The sequence below is a fragment of the Impatiens glandulifera genome, chromosome 1, assembly GCF_907164915.1.
Source record: "Impatiens glandulifera chromosome 1, dImpGla2.1, whole genome shotgun sequence".
NCBI lineage: Eukaryota > Viridiplantae > Streptophyta > Magnoliopsida > Ericales > Balsaminaceae > Impatiens > Impatiens glandulifera.
Genome location: NC_061862.1, coordinates 62,357,428 through 62,379,396, shown reverse-complemented (window position 1 = coordinate 62,379,396; position 21,969 = coordinate 62,357,428). Strand labels below are relative to the sequence as shown.

Below are 21,969 nucleotides of genomic sequence, written 5' to 3'. Positions count from 1 at the left end.
ATCCACGGGTATTGGGCATACGGGTACCCATTTCTATCCCTAGTGATCATTTTCCTCAATTCTACCAAGCGCGCTCCATGTTGATTTTGGAGGAATATGGCTTGGCGAAGCGAGTGACCTTTGGTTCGACACCGACGTTGGGTGTAGCTCTTGTCTCCCACATCTGAGGCGAATGGGTCACAATGTATGTCATCGTGTGGATCTCGGCATAAACCAAAGAAGAAGGGCTCTTGTAATGGAGGTCGATCGAGACAGTCCTAGTACCAAGTTCAAACTCAGCCTCCTTCTCCCTAGCTGCAACAATGGGGTGGTCATTCAGGCCCACCATCATTGTCTTGGAAGTGGCCATGAGCTTCTCCTCCATGCACGTATCCAACGGCTTAATGGAAGAGACATCCTTTTATCTCTCGTTCATCGACACTATACCAACAATCGGGTCTCTGTGTCCCGCGTCCGCAAGTATACATGGATCAGTCTCTACCAACTCCTATGGACATTACAACAACCATGTATACCATTGGTATTACGTCTCCTGATCCGACATGGTACATGGACACTGGTGCGAGGTCCCATATGACATCTCAACAAGGTAATCTCTCATCTTATTTCAATTCAGGAATTAAACATGTTATTCTTATAGGTAATGGTAATACGATTCCGGTTTTGGGTATTGGGCATACCACTATTTCTTCTTTGAATCATAAACTTACCTTGAATAATGTTCTTCATATTCATGCTCTTGTTAAAAATCTAGTTTATGTTCGTAAATTTATTATGGATAATTATGTGTCTATTGAGTTTGATCCTTTTGGGTTTCTGTTAAAGATTTTCGAACGAGGACACATCTAATGAGATGTGACAATCGAGGATATCTATATCCGGTCACAACTGGGAGACATGTGTTGTCTACTGTTTTTGCTGCTTTGTCGTCATCCTTGTGGCATAATCGCCTAGGTCATTCTCACAACTCTAGTTTTGAATCTCTTAGATTAAATAAATTAATTCACTATAATAAACAACATGTTTATCATATTTGTCCTTCGTGTTCATTAGAAAAACATGTTCGTTTTTCGTTTAAAACTTATATTTCAACTTCTTTATTACTATTTGACATTATTCATAGTGATGTATGTGTTAAGTTCTATGGGCCATAAATATTATGTTTTGTTTCTCGATGAATTTTCTTCTTTTTTGTGGACTTTCCCTTTATCTCATAAATATCAAGTGTTTAGTGCTTTTTTATAATTTTGGACACTCGTCAAAATCCAATTTGAGATAAATATAAAATCTTTTCAATGTGATAATGGGAGGGAATTTGATAATCATTCGTTTAGGGAATTTACGTCCATGCATGGGATGACTTTTTGCTTCTCATGTGCTCACATTTCGTCTCAGAACGGCAAGGTCGAAAGACAGTTTCGTACTATCAATAATATGATTCGTACATTACTCACTCATGTCAAATTACCCACCTCATTTTGGCATCATGCTCTAAAAATGGCCACGTACCTCCTAAATATTATTCCGCGTAAACACATTACATACGTTACTCCGTTACAACATTTATATCGTAAAAATCCAACGTATGACCATGTTTGGGTGTTTGTGTTACCCTCTATTTCCATCCACGACAATTCATAAACTTCTTCTACGTTCTACCCAATGTGTCTTTCTTGGATACCCATTGAATCACCGAGGCTATAAGTGTTTTGACATATCAAATGATAAAAATTATTATTTGTCGTCACGTCATCTTTTTGATGAGTCTCATTTTCCTTTTGTTGAAATTCAGCCCTCTCCACTCTCGTATGATTTTCTCGATGATCCTCCATCACTATATGTGATTCATCATCAATCTACATTTTAATCTCCACCTCCTCCCCTCCCCTTCCACCTCAACTACACCTCTTCCCCCACCCTTCCACCTCCAACTCCAACTCCACCTCCACCTCCACCTCCACCTCCCCCTCCCCCTCATCATGTCTGTCGTTTAAAGAAATCATTGTATGGTTTAAAGTAGGCTCCTCGAGTTTGGAACAAACGCTTTACGAATTTTGTGTCCACACTTGTTTTTTCCCAGACTATTTCATATCACTCATTGTTTGTGTTTCGAAAGGGTGAACACATGGCATACTTGTTATTATATGTTGATGATATAATATTGACGGCATCCTCGGACTCTCTCCTCTAATTCTTCATCTCTAGCTTGAGTGTAGAATTTTCTATGAAAGATTTGGGTCCCTTGCATTATTTTTTGGGCATTTCGGTAAGGCTTCATGCAAATGGTATGTTCCTCTCTCAACGAAAGTATGCGTCTGAGATTATAGACAGTGCATGTATGTCATCTTGTAAGCCGTCAACTACGTCGGTTGATACCACACCGAAACTGGGGGCTTCAGTCTCTTGTGTCAAATTATTCTTTATACCGCTATCTAGTAGGTGCTCTACAATATTTGACATTTTCTCGTCTTGATATCACGTATGCGGTGTAACATGTTTGTCTCTTCATGCATGATCCCTGAGAGGTACACATGGAGGCTCTAAAGAGAATTATTCGGTATATTCAAGGAACTCTTGATTTTGGCCTTCATTTGTCTCCATCCTCAGTTACATCCCTCTTGGCTTACACTGATGCTGACTAGGGTGGGTGCCCGGACACATGTCGTTCGACATCTGGCTACTATGTCTTCTTAAAAGATAATCTAATCTTTTGGTCGGCTAAGCGCCAAACCACTTTGTCTCGTTCTAGTGTCGAGGCTGAGTACCGGGCGGTTGCGAATGTGGTTTCAGAAACTTGTTGGCTACGAAATTTACTCCTAGAATTTTATTGCCCGGTTCCCATTGCTACTTTTGTTTAGTATGACAATATGAATACAATCTACCTCTCTAGTAATCTCGTTCAGCACCAACGGACCAAGCACATTGAGATGGACATTCACTTTGTTTGTGAGAAGGTTTCTCGCGGTCAGGTTCGATTTCTTCATGTCCCATCTCGCTTTCAATTTGCGGATATCTTCACGAAGGACTTTCGAGAGTTCTTTTTGAAAAATTTCGATCCAATCTTAGCATACATTGCCCACATATTTCCATTGCGGGTTGTAATAAATGTAATCAATTTAATATGTTAGAGATTCCTTAATTAGTGGATCTCAATATAATAAATATAATTAATTTAATACATTGAGATCCCTAAATTAGTTGATCTCAATATGATAATCTTTTATATATATTTTACATCATATCATTGGAATGAGAAGGACAACAAATTCTATTCGTTTAAATAGTAATTCATTCTCAACTTAAAAACTCATTTCTAAATTCAAAAAGAATATATTTAAAATATTTCTTTCTTATACTAATTTTTTAACCTTATTAATATTATCTATATATTTATTAATTTTACATATTTAACTCTAATCTTTTCTCATTCATTTATTAAATTTAAGATAAAATTAATTATATATCCATAATTTATACCTAACAAATTAAACATTACTAAAAATAAATTATATAAACAAGATTAATATAAAAAAAATTATATAAAAAAAATAAAATTCAACCTAAAACTTTAAATTCAATTAATTATATAAAATTATCTTTTCGTGGATGAATAGTAAAAACGCATATAGAAATATATCAAAAATTCATTATGCTTATATGTTTGACGGTGAATTGGAACTTCCAAACTCAAAATAGGTTTGCTTATTTAGTTGGGCTGGATACCGTCTTAGGCCATCACGAATTTGGGTTTTATTTGAATTAAGGGTGATTCTCATTGAATTGATTTATATTTTTTCTTTGATAAATTAAATTATACTAGCATTTAGCCCGTGCATTTGCACGATTAATAATATAAAAAAACCGTGAAAAAAAATTATGGATAACATTTTTTATTTTATTTTTAATCGTTTTAAGTTTATAGGTTGGTCAACCCACAATCCAATCCAAGTATTCATTTACTCAACATCATTATATATATATATATATATATATATTAGTTAGTTAAAAAATTGAATTTATATTAATGTTACAACGTCCCGCGTTCATCAAATTTGATGTTGAATTTAAAATATAAAGTCTTAGTAGCCTAGTTGATAAAAAGTTGTAGCTATTTTTGTTAGGTTGCAAGTTCGAAACATACCTCTAGCATTTTTTATTTTATTATTAACCGTTTTAAATTTAAAGGCGGGTCAACCCACAATCCGACCCAAGTATCCAAATTAACCACAGTTCTCAAACCGGCAATCCGGACACTTTAAAAATTAAGCATCATTATATATATAGATTAGTTAGTTAAAAAGTTGAACTTATATTAATATTAAAACGTCCCGCGTTTATCAAATTTGGTGTTGAATTTAAAATATAAAGTCTTTGTAACTTAGTTGGTTAAAGAGTTGTATTTGTTTTGTTAGGTTGCAAGTTCGAAACATACCTCTAGCATTTTTTATTTTATTTTTAACCGTTTTAAATTTAAAGGCGGGTCAACTCACAATCCGATTCAAGTATCCAAATTAACCACAGCTCTCGACCCGACAATCCGGACACTTTAAAAATTAAGCATCATTATATATATATATATATATATATATATATATATATATATATATATATATATATATATATATATATATATATATATATATATATATATATATATATATATATATATATATATCAGGTGGATTACACTACTTTAATAATTTTTAATTTCCAATCTTATATCTCTAATAATTTATATTAGACTTTTTTTTTTTTTTTTATAAACTAGTTTTGATACAATTATTAAACAAAATAAACTCAAAAACAAAATCACATACACAAACACACTATTTAATATATATTAATATTTTTATTAAATAAAATTTAAAACTAATTTATTATTTTAAGTATAGAAAAGATTAGTTCATTTATTTGAATAGAATTTACATCAAAAATATAATATATTTTAGTTTTTATATATTCAATGGTTAAATATTTTTGGGTTTGAATTTTTTTATTTCTACCCCTAATTTAATATTTTTTAAATAACTTATCATCTTTTCATTTATTCCATTATCAATCAATTAAATTATGAACCAAAATAATGTAATACATTTTTTCCAAAAAAGAAATTTGAATTAGCTAAATAAACAAATAAAAAATATAATGGCATTACTGTAATTACAAGATGTTTCGTAGGCATTCTTCCTGAATCATCATCATCATCTCTCCTTTTTTTTTCCTATAAACCCCATGCCCTAAGGTTTTCTGTCAACTCCTTTTTCGCTCGCCGTCACGTTGAGATCCTGCTTTTCTCAACGCCGTCGCAATGGCCGGAATCTTCCGCCTTAGAATGGCAGCGTTATTCCAGACTCGCCTTATTCCCAAACGATCCTATGGATCATCCGCCGCACTTCAGCTTCAAGACGACGACGACGACTATTACGAGGATCAAAACAACGAATTCAATCCTACTCGGGATAATTCTCAAAGCTCTGTGCCAAGAAGGGGAATCCAGTGGGTGATCATGGGTAATCCACTCGCAAAGAAGCATTTATATGCCGACAGACTATCGAAGCTTCTACAAGTTCCTTACATTTCAATGGGAACCCTAGTTCGTCAAGAACTTCAACACAGCTCATCTCTCTACAAACAGGTTCAACTCTCGTCACTTCAAATCTTTCTTAATCAAGTTGTGTAGCTAGATTGCTAATTTTCATTCAATCAATCAATCAATCAATCAAATATAGATTGCTAATGCTGTGAACCAAGGAAAGCTTGTTCCAGAAGATATAATATTTAGCTTGCTCTCAAAGAGGTTACGGGAAGGTCGCTACAGGGGTGAAAATGGGTTTATCTTGGATGGAATTCCTCGAACTACAGTTCAAGCTGTAAGTAATGTTTCAAATTTTTAGTTAAGTTTCGAGTAGGGTTGAAAGAAAGAACTTATTTTGGGTTCTTCCCTTTATGATTGCAGGAGATTCTTGATCAGATTGCTGATATCGATCTAGTAGTGAATTTCAAATGCAAAGAGGATGAAGAGTCTTTGAATCGCGCAACTAGTGGGATTTACAAATTGAACAATCTAAAGGAGGAATGTACATGGAAAGAGAAGCTTCGTGCTTATGCAGAGCTGGTAAGCTTTCTCATATATATATATATATATAGAAGTTTATCTTTTGATGATTGATGATCATGTGTTTCTGCAGAGCAAGCCTTTAGAAGAGTACTATATGGAACAGGAGAAGCTTCTTGACTTTGAAGTGAATGGTGCACCTGGAGAAACATGGAATGGACTCTTGGCTGCTTTACAACTTCAGCAAGTGAGTTCTTTTGTTAGTGCTTCTTCTCCAAAGCCCGGGCATTTGAACTATATATTATAGTGTAGTAGTAGATTTGGAGAGTTGTCGGACTTACCTATGATTAGGGTTTAGGGTTTAGAACATTACCCTTCTCCCGCTTTGAGTTTTGATACATCATTTTCTTGTAATTGTATTGTTTGCCAAGTGTAATTCACTTTGGCCGTTGAGTGATTTTATACAAGGAGAGGCCAAAAACTTGTGGGCATTCAGTTTTGCAGTAATATTTACATGTTGTATACTACAATCTAATAAATTATATATGTACTTGTTTTTGTTTAATCACCAAGGGAGGTTGTAATTTAGATCCCCATATAAGGATGCATCTAAATTCAATGCTTTTGAAGGCAGCCTTCCACTTTTTATTTATGTTTTTTAACCCACAAATCAATTGATGTCTAAGATATCGAAGATCATGAGTTCGATTATGTTGTTTATTACTTTAGAACATTAATGTTTTGAATGGAAAAGAAAATTATTTTCAACAAATAATATAACTTAATTATTATCAACAAATTATTATCAACAGTTTTGCAGTAATATTTAATGTTTTTAATGTTCCCTTTATTATAAACTTGTTTAAATCTTAATGTAAAAAGTTTTTTTCTTTCTAAAAGGGCTCAATATTAACATATTGTTGAAGAAAATTCTCTTGTAAAATAAAAACACAATATTATTTGAGTAATAATTAGAAAATATTTTTTTATTAAATTAAGTATACAAATTTGAATTATAATTTTAAAAAACAATTGAATTCTATCATGGTTAAAATTTAAAAAGTATATAATAACCAAATCAGATCACAAGCAGTAGCAGCACCATGAACTACAAACAAAATGGTTCTTTATCATATATATATATGGTAACTAAAACAGCTGATTGATCCATCAGTTTTACATACAAAATAAAATAAAATAAAATAAAATATGAGCATTCAGTAAAAGTTGGATAAGTTTGTCTACGTGATAGATAGCCAACTATATACATATTTCACAACTACATAAAATTATTAATGTCACAATAATATTGCCAAAAAAACAAACTCAATTTATTATTATTATTATTATTTGCCAAGGGTCCAAACCTCCCGCAGCAGTTCATACCTTGTATAGCCAGAACTGCCATTTTCTTGCCTCATTTCCCAGCCAGATTTACCATGAAGGGGAGAAGGAGAAGGAGAAGACCGAGGGCTATCTATGATCACATTCAAGGGAGAATGCAATTCATCGAGCTCATCATCACTGGTATACGATTTCCTCATCAACGATGACCCACTTCTAAGTAACATCGATTTGCTTCTTCCGGTTATCCCTATAATACCACCAATGGAAGATGAAGAAGGCGGTAGATACATTATAGGACTTGCTGAGCACGGAAAATTTGTTATTGAATCCTCTCCAATCTCCTCCTCGTCTTCTGGATCCTGGACATAAATTATACCATTTAATCGCAATCAAGGATTATAAACATAGATAGATATATAATCCACTAGAGTAACTCAAGTGGAAAGAGTCTTGCCTAAGAGATCATTATAGGTTCGATTCACACTAAAAACGCATTAAGTTGAAGTGGGTTTCATGAGTCATCACAACAGCCCAAGCCTAACACGTACATGAGAAAGTAGGTTTTGACAAAACAAACCTAAAATTTGCAGGGCATGCATTGGAGGAGCTTTATAAATATGTGGACTTAGCTAGGTTTCTTTAAGTCCTTTAATCTACATTGTAACCAACTTTCTTTTAGCTAGGTGTCTTAGGTTTCCTCGTAGTTATGAGTTTTATTTCTTTCACTTGTCATCGATTTATGACAATAACTATAGAGTCCAACAGCCTTTACACTCGGAATCCATATTTCTAGTAATTTTTAAACATAGGACATCACAAAGCCTCACACTCATTGTTTATGACGTTCTATCAGGATTCAATTTTATATACAGATACGTTTGGAAACTAAAGTTAATTAGAGGCATAAACAAAAATTTGTTTATGTTATTGTATATGGAAACGGATCCGGATACAAAAACATAAATGTTTCAAATGGGATTATAAGCCTAATAACATCACACTTACCATCCTTGTTTCTTAAAGAACAATTTTTAAATGTACTAACCTCGTTATCAAGAGCCTCAAACACAACTTCAGGGATTGGATCGGGGCAAAACTCGTCAGGGACGAAATTGCTAAGGACCCTTTTGATCAATGGTGCACCAAATGTAGGACATACCTTTAAAAATAAGATTTAATTTAGTAGGGAATACAAAGCACACCATTTATGATTTTTTACCATATAGAATATGGTGGAGTGGTCAAACCTCTTTTCTGATTGACCTGCTTAAGAGCATGTCTTTTGGAAGCATCATCAGGTCACTCAGTGCATTCAGAAGATGAAAAGGTTTTAGAGATGCATCTTTTTCATCTTCATCATCTGAATACTGGTCCTTCAGTTGCTCCTCATCTTCATCAATCCCAAACAAATTGCTGAGCCATCTAGACCAGTTGCCTATCTGTTACCAAGACAAAATAATGATGAAAGATTAATCATTTTAAATTTTGGGTTGAAAAGATGGATCATGCAGTAACAATAACAGGAAGAAAACTCATGTGAAATTATAACATTAACTACCAATTTAAACATCACTAAAACAATTATGTAGCATCAACAACAGTATAGAAATTTGTCATTAATTCTGTTGAATAGCAGGAAACAATCAAACTTGGTCGCAGTTGCACATGCAATAACAACGGTATTATGTACCCTCGTAGTAAGATACCCAAAGGCATTATCCTCGTTGTCATCCCTAATTACATATAAAAGACTTTTAAAGATCAACGACTTTTTTAATAGCTCAAAATAACCTTCATTAAACCTAGCAATTTTCTAAAGTACCCTTTATTATAGGTTCTAACAGAATTAACTTAACTATAACTTACTATTAAAAAGAACTGAAATTTACCATTGTGGTATCTGATATTGAAATGGCAAGGAATAGGCTTATAACTTATAAGTGTAGAGGGGTAATACTAAACAAACTTTACATTTTCAAAAAATATATAAGTGCAGGATTCTACATAGTTACCAAGGTACTATTGAGATTGAGATGTTGTGGCCCAATTGCTTTATCTAAATTATTTATGGTTTATATCCTCACATAGGTTTGTGGGTCTAAAACGTTACAATTGGTCTCAGAGTTGACCCAATGACAAAACAAAGTGCCACGAGGAAACCTCTTGAATCCCAACCGGGATCTGGACTCAATCTAGTGCTGGAAAGGAACAAAACCAACATTAGTTGAAATTGGAGAGCTTGTACACATAGTATTGGACTTGGGTTGGTGTGTCCTTTTCTCACTTGCTTATAGGTCAGCAGATCAAGACACTACAACTACTTTACATTATTATAAGATAATTCTGATTAGACATTCTATCACAATTCTATCTACATTTTCTTATTGTTTGTTCTTAAATTTGTTTATTTAATAAATTAACTATAAAAGAAACAATTAAATGTTTTTCAATTATCAATCATTTTTTTTGTTAAAAATAGTAACTTCAAAAATGATTTTCTATCACTAGTTTAACATTTCAAGAGAAAAGTTATTAATATCTCATATGATAATAATATTATATTAGTTAAATCATTCGTTACAAAATATATTAACGGCTTACTTTCTTTTACAATACTAATATCACTTGACAAGATTATCAGTGAAACATTTATAGTATTTGTTTAAGAATGTGAAGCGAAATGTAGCACTTATAATAATAATATTAAGAGATACATAATAAACATTAGACTTGATTAAATTGATTAAATATATTGACCAGCACCAATAACATTAAACTTTTTCTTTTTGGGAAACCTATAGGTTACATGAAATGTTTATTTGTTCTTGTTAGTATAAACATGTAACATGAACTATTATTGATACTCCAAATCACTCTGATAGCAGTTAGGGTTATTCACTTAGAAGGGATGAGACCTAGAAAAGGGAGGAGAGACTAGCCAATTCACTAAACAATTCATTCACCCCTACCAACTCTTAGTTAACCTTATATACTAAAGAACAAACTTGTCTTTATCCCCTGCTCACTAGTCTACTCCCTTACGGTGTACACATACTCTTAGGGCTCGTGTGATCAAGTGTCATTTGTAAAAAAAACTAGTTTATGGCCAAAAAGTTGGTTTGAAGTAGTTTTTAGAAAAACTATTTATTTGGACCTTTGTACCAAATTATCCTACTAGTATCTAAATTTTTAAAATAATATAAATAATAAAGTAAAGGTGTTTTGGTATTTTAGTTCATGATTTTGAGTGATTTGATAGAAAGGAGTGGTGGATTATAGATAGGATAGAAAGGAGGGTAACAAAATAACCAACCACCATGATCTCCCACTTCAATCTGGTGCTTTAAATGAAATCGAAGATGAAACCTCATAATACTAATCCCCTTATAGTCAAAGTCTTTGCTACTAAACCCAGGGTGGTTGAAAATATAGTTCAATAACGGAAACATGAACATGAGTTTTTCTTTTTTTAGAGAAAACATGAGAATGAGATACTACTAACAAAAAATAAACTTGAAATTATTACCCCATTTTTCAGTTGTGCACCAGCACCGAAGCTAGCCTTTCCCGATGGTATAGGGAGAACAGTGGTATCAGTTATTGGGTCCGAGATAGGATCTGTTGGAAGCTCATCATCAGATTCGCGGAGAATAGCATTGAACATTGCAACATCCAATCTGGCTATGCATTGCTCCATAATCTAGTGATCAAGTAACAAGCATAAATGAGAATTTTTTTATTCCACAAATCCACCACTTTGATTTTAAAGAAATCTGCACTCGACGACTTACAAGTTTACCAAGCACAGGTAAGCAGCCACACTCATGGCCTCCTGCTCGGAGAGGACATAGCCTGTCACAAGCATCCTTGAAAGCCTTCTTCCAGAGTTCTAATGAAAAGTTAATCTGCTGCTGTTCATCTCCTGATTTGGAATTCCTTCCAAATGTCTTTTTCTTATCGGAAACCGGAATTGTATTTGCAACTTTAACAGCAGCAGGCTGCATATGGGGTGTTAGAGTCTGGATCAAACAGAGAAAATGGAGTCAGCACAAGGCAATCTTTGACACTATGTTAAGAGTATAAATAAATAGAAGCCAAATAGAACATGGACCTTGTTTGATAGGGGTTGTTTGGGATTATTTCTAAATAATCCACTATCCAATCAATCACCTCATTCAAATCATCAACAAAATACCAAAATAATATTATTTTAATTTTTATAATATTTTCAATATTAAAGACCAAGGACAGTTTGGTCATTTTATCCAAATAATCCACTTTTATATGAAACAAGGGCTTGTTTGATGTGAATTATTTAAAATTAATTTCAAATAACCCAAATCATCAACCAAAATATCATCTATTTTTTTCAAAATATATATAATTTAATTATTATAATTTATACCCATATGACCTAACTTCCAATAACCTACATAACCAAGGTTGAAAATAACCACTTAGTTATTCGGTTAGAAAAAAAAACTTGGTTATTCAAATAAACCTAGATCAAACAAGGCCCAAGGTTTTTACAAATAACCCCAAGATTATTCAAATCACCGAAGATCAAGGCCTTGGACTTAAATATGGAAAACCAACTCAGAAACAAGTATAAAAGCGTGTAAAATAGCACCATACTGAAAATTATTACCTGCCACCAAATAGATTCAATGATTCGGGAGAATATCCACGATTCGATCTTTTCCAACGCTGATATGAATGTGCGAGGGTCATCCCAGTCCTCGAAGCTTTCCGTTATTAAAGAAGTTCTAATTTCATTGCTTGGAAAAGGCTCTTTCTTTTTACGTGGTGATAGCTTCTTATGATTTCCAATCTCACAGCCAGATCTTTGAATAGACAATGGTGAACGCTTTTCGATCAAAGCATGAGTAACAATTGCCCTCAACACTATAGAGTTTGACAGCCAAAATGTCAACCTGTAGGAGTGAAATATAACAGCTGCTTAAAAGAGACAAAACTACATAACTACCTTCAAAGCATAAACCAAGTAAGTGTCAAGCTAAAAGAAATCTATGGGGATGATTTAATGTTTTAATGTGGAATCAGCTGGTGGGAATTGGGGATGCTTGTCCTATCAGTTTGGTGATGACGGTGTTTTCCAAGGAAGAACAATACTTAGCGGTGTAGATGTAGTATGGATATTTTCATCTTACTTCGGTTTTTCGAGATTATAAAAGATTTCCAGGTTATTTTGGGATTATTTGAGGAAAAAGACATTAAGGATATTCATATATAATGAATAAATAAATGAAAAGAAATGAAAGGATTGTAGTTAATGGTTCGAACGATGATAGTGAGTTATATGAAAATAATTTCAAGTAACCCACGTCAAACTAGGCCCAAATAATTAAAAAAAAAAAAACACCCATTAATCTATCTTTTTTAAATAATAAAACAAAACATCCCAATCAATCAATTTTCCATTAAACCATAATCTAAATACCAAAATACCCCTATCTTTATTGTTTAATATTTATAAAAAGTTTAAATATTAAATACTAAGGGTATTTTAGTCCTGTGACACAAATAATCCACTTTCTCATCACATAACATTATTTTCAAGTAAAGTCCTATAACCAAAATAACCTATATCAACATTTCCCTAATTCACAGCCTGCAAAGGTGATAAAATGTCTCAGAGTAGGAGTTTCATAGTAAAGATAGAACAAAAAACTCCAAACAGCACTAGAAAATATCACACATTAATCTTCAGAAAATCAGCATGCATTAAAGAGTACCTACCTCGAGACATCATTTCCACATGCTTTAGCAACAACAACCAATCCCGAAACAGCACTTTTAGCAGCACTTCCTCCCACAGATGGAGAACTCTCTTTGCAAGCATGAAAATAGTATCTAGAAAGTCGCCGAGCAGGGGCATGGACCTTATTCATGGAACTTCCGTGCTCTGCAACAACCGAGTAAAGACTCACCTCAAGAACAGCAGCTTCTTTTAATTCTCCTTCAAGCATCTTTATTCTGGATTCCATATGCTGGATCTTGCCATTAGAAGGTCCGTTCCTTGCTTCCTTCAAGTAAGTCTTAACATCCTTTCTGTCATTACTTAAACTGTATTTTGCATCAGTGAACTTATTATTCCTGACTGAACCATTGCTCCTACCGATGTCCAAGGATGATCGAACAGACTTGACATGGCTCTTCATCTCAGTAGTACTGTCACCATTTGATGGCTCTTCGTGTTCATCTCTTGAAATTTCATCAACGGGTTCTTCTGAAAAATCCAAGTCATCGTCTGTACTTGAATTTGTCAAATTCAATTTCTTAGTTCTTTCAGGCACATCAATTGTAACTTTACCTCCTTCAGTAATGTCCTTTTCATAAACACCGCCATTTGTTGTGCTTAGGTCTTCTCCTTTATCTTCATAATCAACAGACAAACTACCATGACCATTCTGGAAGCTTTCCGACAGTTCTGTGAATGATAGTGCAGATTTTACAGCATCCTTCCCTATTTGTGATCCATTCTGCCATATCAAAATTAAAACAAACACAAGGCATATAAAAAACATCATTATATAACGTAATGGACATTACAAGATGGAAATAGGCCAACCTTACTATAAACAGGCAAAGAATTAGTATCAAAAGGGATAGAAGATGTAGCCAAAGATGACTGAGAGGAAACATCGTCATCAGTGAACGACGATGCAGTTTCAGCTTCTTCAGCGTATTCATCATTCATCAAAGCAGAAACAGATTCACCATTTTTCCTTTCCATTGATGCTTGTTTAGCAAGGATATCCCCTGAAGAAGATGAGCCCCCTTTTTCAACTGCGTGAATACTAATGAATAGAGACGGCTGAGTATTTCTGAAGCTCCTAGTACATTTCATTGGAATACTAATGTTTACTCCTTCTTTAATAACACCATATTCCGCCAAATCAAGTACGGCAGTCGCTAACATCTGCCCCTTCACTATCTTATCCCTCCGCGGTTCATACAAATTGAATTCCAAACAGTTCTTGAGAAAAGTATCGATTTCTCCAGATTTAACAGACATATCTCTTTGTAATGTTGTTGAAACCCTAAAAGACTCTGAGAATTCGATTCTCCCATCACTTAGAGAAGGAACAACTGCGTTGGTAACACCTGAATGACGCTCACCATGTTCCCACTGGATTAAAACGGAACGAAGGTTCCTTAGTGACTGAGACGGAGGCCATGGCTTGATCTCATGAATACGGAACAAATACTCAACGTTCACGGTAGAACTTCTTCGGTTTTTGCTCTTGTGTCCTATAACCATGGCTTGAAACTAGGGCTGACGATCACAAGAGTAAATCCAATGTACCTGCTAGTAGTAGTGGTAGTACGAAAATTCAATATCAAATGTCATCGTAATAATAGTGTTTTCTATGTAAAGCATAAATGTAAGAAAGAAGATATTGAACTCAAAATGCAAGATAACAAGGATAGAAAGATATGAACATCAGATCGAACACAACACAGCGTTATCAATTAAGAGCATTAAATGAAACGGAAAAATGATAGAGAAATGAGTAGAATGCAGTTACAAGAGAGAAACCATAAATGAAAAAGTGAGAAATCATGAGATTCTTGACCTGGATAATGGTAGTAACGATAGGATCAGGAAGAAGAAGGATGAGACGACTTGAAGTTGATTGAAGATTTGAAGATTTGAAGAAGAAGAAGAAGAAGAAGAAGAAACTCATCAATGGAGGTTAAGAGGGAAAGAAGAAGCCAAGTAAAGTAAAGTAGGAGAAGCCAAAGCCGACAGTGAACTATTATTTCTAACGCGGGCTCCACGTATCATCAAATTTACAGTTTTTTGTTTTTGTTTTGCTTTCTTAGATTATTACTATATTTATCTAAATATATTACAAAAAAAAAACAATATAAGTTGGTCCTCTATAACTTTTAGAAAGAAAACTTTTGTGTATATTTACATAATTTATGTATGATTCCTTGTATTTCTTACTAATTTCATAAATTAGCCATTTGTTTTTAATAAATATTTATGTCAATTTAGAGTTTTTTCATATCAATTTTTTAAATTCAAATCAAAATTATATATAAAAATTTTGTAAAATAATATAACAGTTAAAATAATTAAATTAAAATTTAGATGTTAAATAATATGATAAATTTGTAATAATTAAAATTATAAGGTAGGATGAAGATATAACAATTTGCAATTTCTTCATGATAACTTCAAATATTTGTAACGATAAGTGATGAAGTAGAGCAAGTCGAACAAAGCAATCAAACGGTGTCAATCTCTACAAAAGATTATGAGCGAAAGTGGAAATTATCATTGACCGATGTTTGGTAAACTACATTGAAAAAGAATACTTATAAGAGAACCGACAACTGAAATATCTGTTTCAACGACTCTTTATTGGAAAAATATAAACTAACTCTATATACTTTGTTGTTAAGAAAAAAAACGGATATGAACTTAAGAAATAATCACCAAAACAATCGGAGACAGAATCGGACCTGAAGTTTTAGGGCCCTTGTTCTTATTATTGTTTTTGTTATATTAAAAATATCAATAATTTTGTATTAAGTTTAATGGGCTGAAATAACAAATTGAGACTCCTTATTGGGTATTAATTGCAATTAAGGACATCTTCTTTTGAACCTTATAAATTGAGGTTCCTTATTGAAAGCCAATTGTAATTTGGGACATCTTCATTCAAACCTCATAATTTGGAGCTTCTTATTGGGGCCAATTACGATTTGGAATCTCTTCTTTTGAACCTCATAATTTGGAGCTCCGTATTGTTAGGTTTGTACAAAATGGGTTTTGCTCTAACGGATATGGACGTCTGTCAAAAAAATGTATTATGTGGCCTTTATTGTGAAAAAAATAGTGACACGTAATTCTAAATGCCCTAAGTCCGACTCAACTTCATTTCATCGCGAGGTGAATAGGAGGGGAGATAAGCTAGGTCAAGGGTAGCGGAGTCAAACTAGGGTGAAAGGGATGGAGTCGGGAATGAAGTTTAATTTGGGTCGAAATAGATATAGTGTTTTCTTTTTCATTTATTATTTTTAATGAGCTGATATTTATTTAAAAAATAATATAGCATTTAGAAGTACATGTCATTATTCAAATTTTAATTATAAAGTGTTGGAATTATTTCAAATATTTGGGTACATATATTATTTAATAATTTTATATTAGTTGTTATCATAATAAAGATTAAAGTCCAAATAAAGTGATCTATTAAAGTATAAAGGTTATGGGCTTATTTAGACATCTATAATAAATATGGGGACATATTTGTGTAGAAACAGAAATACCATTCATTATGTCGTTGATGGGCCGAATAATAAATAGGTACATTAGGGCTAGGTCCCCAACCCATATAGATAGCCTACCTATTTGTTTCTCTCATCAGACAATAAGGTTGATTATTCATCTCTCAAGAATATTAAAGAGGGCTATCGATATAGGGTTGGAAGACTTAAACCCCACCCACATCAAACATTCCGATCCAGGTCCAGATCCAGAACGAGAAGATCCACATTCAGATTTAGGTCCAGATCCAAGATCAAGAAGAAGAGAATAACGAAGAACGAAGAACGGCTTAATGAACCGTTCTTCATTCAAGATCCAGGTACGTTTCCGCAATTACAGTTTATCTCAATTTATCGACATAGAGTATATAGATTATAGACTTAAGGATTAAAGATTTAGACTAAAAAATCTAACAAGTTTGAATTATTATTTTCAAATTAATAATTATTATTTTTTTTTTAAAGAATTGGTCAAAATTGTTGGAATTATTTCCAATATTTGGGTACATATATTATTTAATAATTGTATATTAGTTGTTATTAAAGCCCAAATAAAGTGATCTATTAAAGTATAAAGGTTATGGGCTTATTTAGACATCTATAATAAATATGGGGACATATTTGTGTAGAAGCAGAAATACCATTCATTATTTCGTTGATGGGCCGAATAATAAATGGGTATATTAGGGCTAGGTCCCCAACCCATATAGATAACCTACCTATTTGTTTCTCTCATCAGACAATAAGGTTGATTATTCACCTCTCAAGAATATTAAAGAAGACTATCGATATAGGGTTGGAAGACTTAAACCCCACCCACATCAAACATTCCGATCCAGGTCCAGATCCAGAACGAGAAGATCCACATTCAGATTCAGGTCCAGATACAAGATCAAGAAGAAGAGAATAACGAAGAACGAAGAACGGCTTAATGAACCGTTCTTCATTCAAGATCTAGGTACGTTTCCGCAATTACAGTTTATCTCAATTTATCGACATAGAGTATATAGATTATAGACTTAAGGATTAAAGATTTAGACTAAAGAATCTAACATAAAGGTCACGTAATACATTTCTTGAACGGATGTCCATGTCCGTTATGAAAAAACCCTATTTTGTACATACTTGATAATGTAAAACCTCAAATTGTGAGATTCGAAAGAAGAGATCCCTAATTGTAATTGGCCATAATAAAGAGCTCCAAATTGTGAGGTTAAAAAGAAAATATCTCAAATTATAATTACCCCAATAAAGAGTTACAAATTGTGAAGTTTAAAAGAAGAGAACTCAAATTACAATTGACCTCAATAAGAGCCATAATTAGTTATTTCGGTCAAATTTAATATAAGTAATCTAGTTTGTACAAATTTATTATAAGTAATTTAGTTTGTACACTTAAATATAATAATAATTTTACTTAGGTCTTAGGTTCAAACTTTAGTGTTTTTTTTTAAGAGGCCCAGGGAGGAGGGTCTTATGTGTTTGTCTAGTTTGTCTCACTTTAGGATCAACTATAATTGGAGAGTACGAGCAACAATGAAACCTACCAACAATTAAAAATATTATTCGTATTATAAAAATCTATGATAAAATATTTAATCCGATTAAACAAAATGGCGTATCGAATACAACACTTACACAAATCTGAATGGTTACACAAATATGAATGGTTACACAAATCTGAATGGTGGACAGAAAAACGAAACACCCTTTAATGTTAAAAAAAAAAGGGTCATAAGAGGGAAAAAAATACTTTTCAACTTTTTTAGAGATTTTATATAATTAAATTTTATTTTAATTCTCTATTATCTTTAACTAATGCACGATGTTTAACTTCGCGGCGAAAGTTTGAAATTTTTACGTCGATTCGCATTTTTTTATATAGAAATTGTGAGGGGAATCAATTTTTCCCTTATCGGAAAATTTAGATTTTTGAAAACGAGGTTTTATCGATGATTTTATAACTTACAATCTCGTCGAATTTGGGAGAGATTGAGATATTTAATGGGAAGTCAATCATAAACTTATTTAATTTTTTTCAATTTTTAATAACCTTACCATTACCAATCGCCACCTAATTTTTTTTAAATTAAGAAAATAAATGATGACATACATATATTTTCCTAAACCAACTTAGTTAATATATTTTTTTTTTTAAATAATTCACTAAGAAAAGAAAGTAATAAAAGATTTTTTAAAATAAAAAATTTTCATATTTCATTTTCACTATTTTTTTTTTTTAATTAACTTACATGAACCCTTTTAAATTTGTCAAAATGAAATACTTATCTCATTTGATTTGTTAAGAGAAAACCAAATGGACCTGCACTAAATGACACCTTAGAAAAATATGGTCAAGATAATCTAATGTTAAAAATAAATAAACATTTTTTATCTCCATATAAGTGTGCTAGCCAACTAGCTAACTTTCATTTGAATTTCATAATCCTTCCTAGGAGAATTTTAGATTTCCCATGAATATGGTGCTTCCAAAGTTTATTCCATGAGAGTTCAAATGTACAGGTCTTTCTTCTTAAAATTTAATGTAAATTAATTTTGAAATTCAATTTAGAGTTAACTTGGGTTTGAACAAAACAAAATATCAACTTTAACAAAAATAAAATTAAAAAATATCAACTCTACAAAAATAAAATTAAGTATCTCATTCAATGTTATTTTAAGTGAAATAATATTTTAAAATAATAACATTTTTCAATTCAAACTAACTTCACCCCCACCTCTTTCATAAATTCATTCACAAGACAAATAGAAGCTCTTTCACAAGAGTAAATTTACCTTATTTATCTTATATGTGCAGTTTATTTATTTATATTTATATATATATATATATATATATATAAATTGTTTAATGTATTTTTTTTGTTTAATGTAAGAGGTTAAAATTGACATTATCGTCATAACTTCACTCCAAACTAAGGTATTTTAAATGATTTTGTACAAAATTTCATAATCAGTGTCATAAATGATTCTTCATTTGATAAATGCATAAATAACATGCCTTATTTGCATATCAAACTCATTGAAGAGTGACAATTAGTCTTACATTCTAAACCAAAAGTCTTAAATTCAATTTATTTTACTAAAAACTCTCGAATTAAGGGATAGTTATGATTGTAAATGGTCATGTTAAAAAAAATTAAACATGATCTTACCCAACAAAAACTTAATAATAATATATATATATAAAAACTAAACTTGCATACCACCGTACTAAAAAAATTCTTGAATTAAGGGATAATTATGGTTGTAAATGGTCCGTGCTAAGAAAAATTAAACATGATCTTATCCAACGAAAACTTAATAATAATATATATTAAAAAAAAACTAAACTTGCATACCACCGTACAAAGATTAATTGGTCTAAATTGGACAGCTGGAAGCTTTTGTATTTTTTTGGACAAAACAAATGATACATGTTTTATTCACTTGTTTGAGGTTGTGTACACTTTAAGAATAATGTAACAATATTCTAAAGAAAAGTCTTTAAAATGTTATTTTAATCTATCTCATTTAAATTTATTAAAAAATATTCAAATTAAAATATTTATTTTCTCTATTTATTTAAAAATTTGTATAAATCACAATCTCAATTATAATGCAATTTTTTACTTTAATTAATTGAAAATAGAACAAAAATTAAAAATGGTTTTTAGATGTTGATTATATTCTAGTCTAATCTTTTGGTTTAATTTGTTTTTGAATTATTTTTGTAAATCTTGATTTTTAGCTTTTTAGCAAGTATAATAATATAAAAAAATATATCATAATCAAGGTGATTTTGCATAATAATAACACGTGAGTTGTTTGGGCTTTGGGGATTACAATGAATAAATTAGTTAATTAAAATAAAGGGGTTTTGGGGACTGTTTAAATTAATTAATTAAAATAAGGAAAGAATTAGGTGAAAAATGTTACTTCTCGTGACAGATTAGTGATGTTTAGTGCTTGTCTGATTGATATAGAAAGGAGATATTTTATAAGTTAGAAAAAAATTAGGATAGTTTTATCATCTTCCATGCCTTTTAGTTGGGCGATTTTTTTTTATCATCTCGATATTTATCATTTCAATTATTTGAAAATTATAAAAAAAAAATCTCTTTAAACGAGACAATTCAAAATTAAAAATATAAAAAAAAATCAAATTATTATTTTTATTAATATAATATATTTGTTAACATAGTAAGTTAATTCAAGTGTAAAAAGTGATTTATAAAAGAACAAAAATTACGAGTATGATTCATATTTAGAACGTCTAGATCATGTTAGCCTTCAACGTTTAAAGGAAAAAAAATTATTTAAAAAAATTTAATTATCATGCTAAATACAACTTTCTTAATTAATTAGACCATTTGTTGTCATCAAAAAACATTTTTTTTTATTAAAGTAAAATTAGTTTATATATAACTAACAGTTGTCACTTGTCACAAATAACAATAAATTAAGGGAATGAGAAATATAGTATTAACTTATATTTAATATTTCATGTTAGATTAGGTACTGTACTTAAGTCAACAATATTAGTATTAACTTAATCTTTATATATTATATAGATGCATATATATGTTATTATTAATTCAGCCAATATTTTCAGAATAATTAATAAGCAAGTAGAACCCATTCTATTTTTATTTAAATAATTATTTTCAGAAAAAAGAAGATCTAACAAATATTTTCAGACAAAAAAAAATCAACATTCATTCAATAAAATTCCTTTGGTGCATTCTTTTTATTTTTTAAAATAATTTGTTGTTTAAATTTGTGTTAACTAAAAAAAAATGTATAATTTATTAGAATAGTTTAAATAAAAATAATCTCATCTATAAGAACTATTGTCTCGCATTCAATTTCAATTAAGAATCTACTAAAATTGAAGTGAAGATTATTAATATGATAATGTTTTAATAAACTCTTATTTCAAAATTGAAATTTTTAAAAGATGACAAATAAGAATATAAATATTAATAATAATGAGATTATTATGTAGGGTTGTGCTTAATAAGGAATATTATTATTATTAAAACATCATCAAATGTTGAAATTATGGATTTTGTTTAATTATAGGACATTAATTTTCTAAAGCAAACACCAATTTAAGAAAGTTATTGAATATGGAATGTATATTTCAAGAAACCTCCAATGCAGTGGTTGATCATTCATTCATCCATCCATCCATCCCTTCCATTACCAACAGTTTTCACCAGAAAGCCTACAAAAATCAGGATTCTATTTTAAGCAAACAA

At 31.4% G+C, this 21,969-nt stretch overlaps 2 protein-coding genes across 5 annotated transcripts; one reads left to right on the top strand and one right to left on the bottom strand.

Annotated features, from left to right (window-relative positions):
* The first annotated feature begins 5,247 nt into the window (after positions 1-5,247).
* LOC124917920 (probable adenylate kinase 7, mitochondrial) lies at positions 5,248-6,665 on the top strand. Its single transcript, XM_047458187.1, has 4 exons — positions 5,248-5,635; positions 5,730-5,870; positions 5,957-6,115; positions 6,189-6,665. The coding sequence occupies exons 1-4, from the start codon at positions 5,309-5,311 to the stop codon at positions 6,360-6,362; spliced, it is 801 nt and encodes a 266-aa protein (XP_047314143.1). The 5' UTR covers positions 5,248-5,308; the 3' UTR covers positions 6,363-6,665.
* A 499-nt stretch (positions 6,666-7,164) lies between these two features.
* On the bottom strand, positions 7,165-15,155 carry LOC124917895. 4 transcript variants are annotated; one of them, XM_047458168.1, is made up of 10 exons: positions 15,004-15,155; positions 13,995-14,732; positions 13,737-13,905; positions 13,163-13,673; positions 12,051-12,336; positions 11,194-11,421; positions 10,929-11,102; positions 8,650-8,841; positions 8,448-8,561; positions 7,165-7,761 (listed from the first exon to the last, which is right to left on the bottom strand). In XM_047458168.1, exons 2-10 carry the CDS (start codon positions 14,685-14,687, stop codon positions 7,402-7,404), a joined length of 2,727 nt encoding a protein of 908 aa, XP_047314124.1. In that variant the 5' UTR covers positions 14,688-14,732; positions 15,004-15,155; the 3' UTR covers positions 7,165-7,401. The 4 variants fall into 4 exon arrangements, with proteins under 4 accessions (XP_047314124.1, XP_047314130.1, XP_047314134.1 ...); XM_047458174.1 differs by having other exon boundaries at positions 13,163-13,652; XM_047458178.1 differs by having other exon boundaries at positions 13,163-13,649.
* Between the last annotated feature and the right edge of the window lie 6,814 nt (positions 15,156-21,969).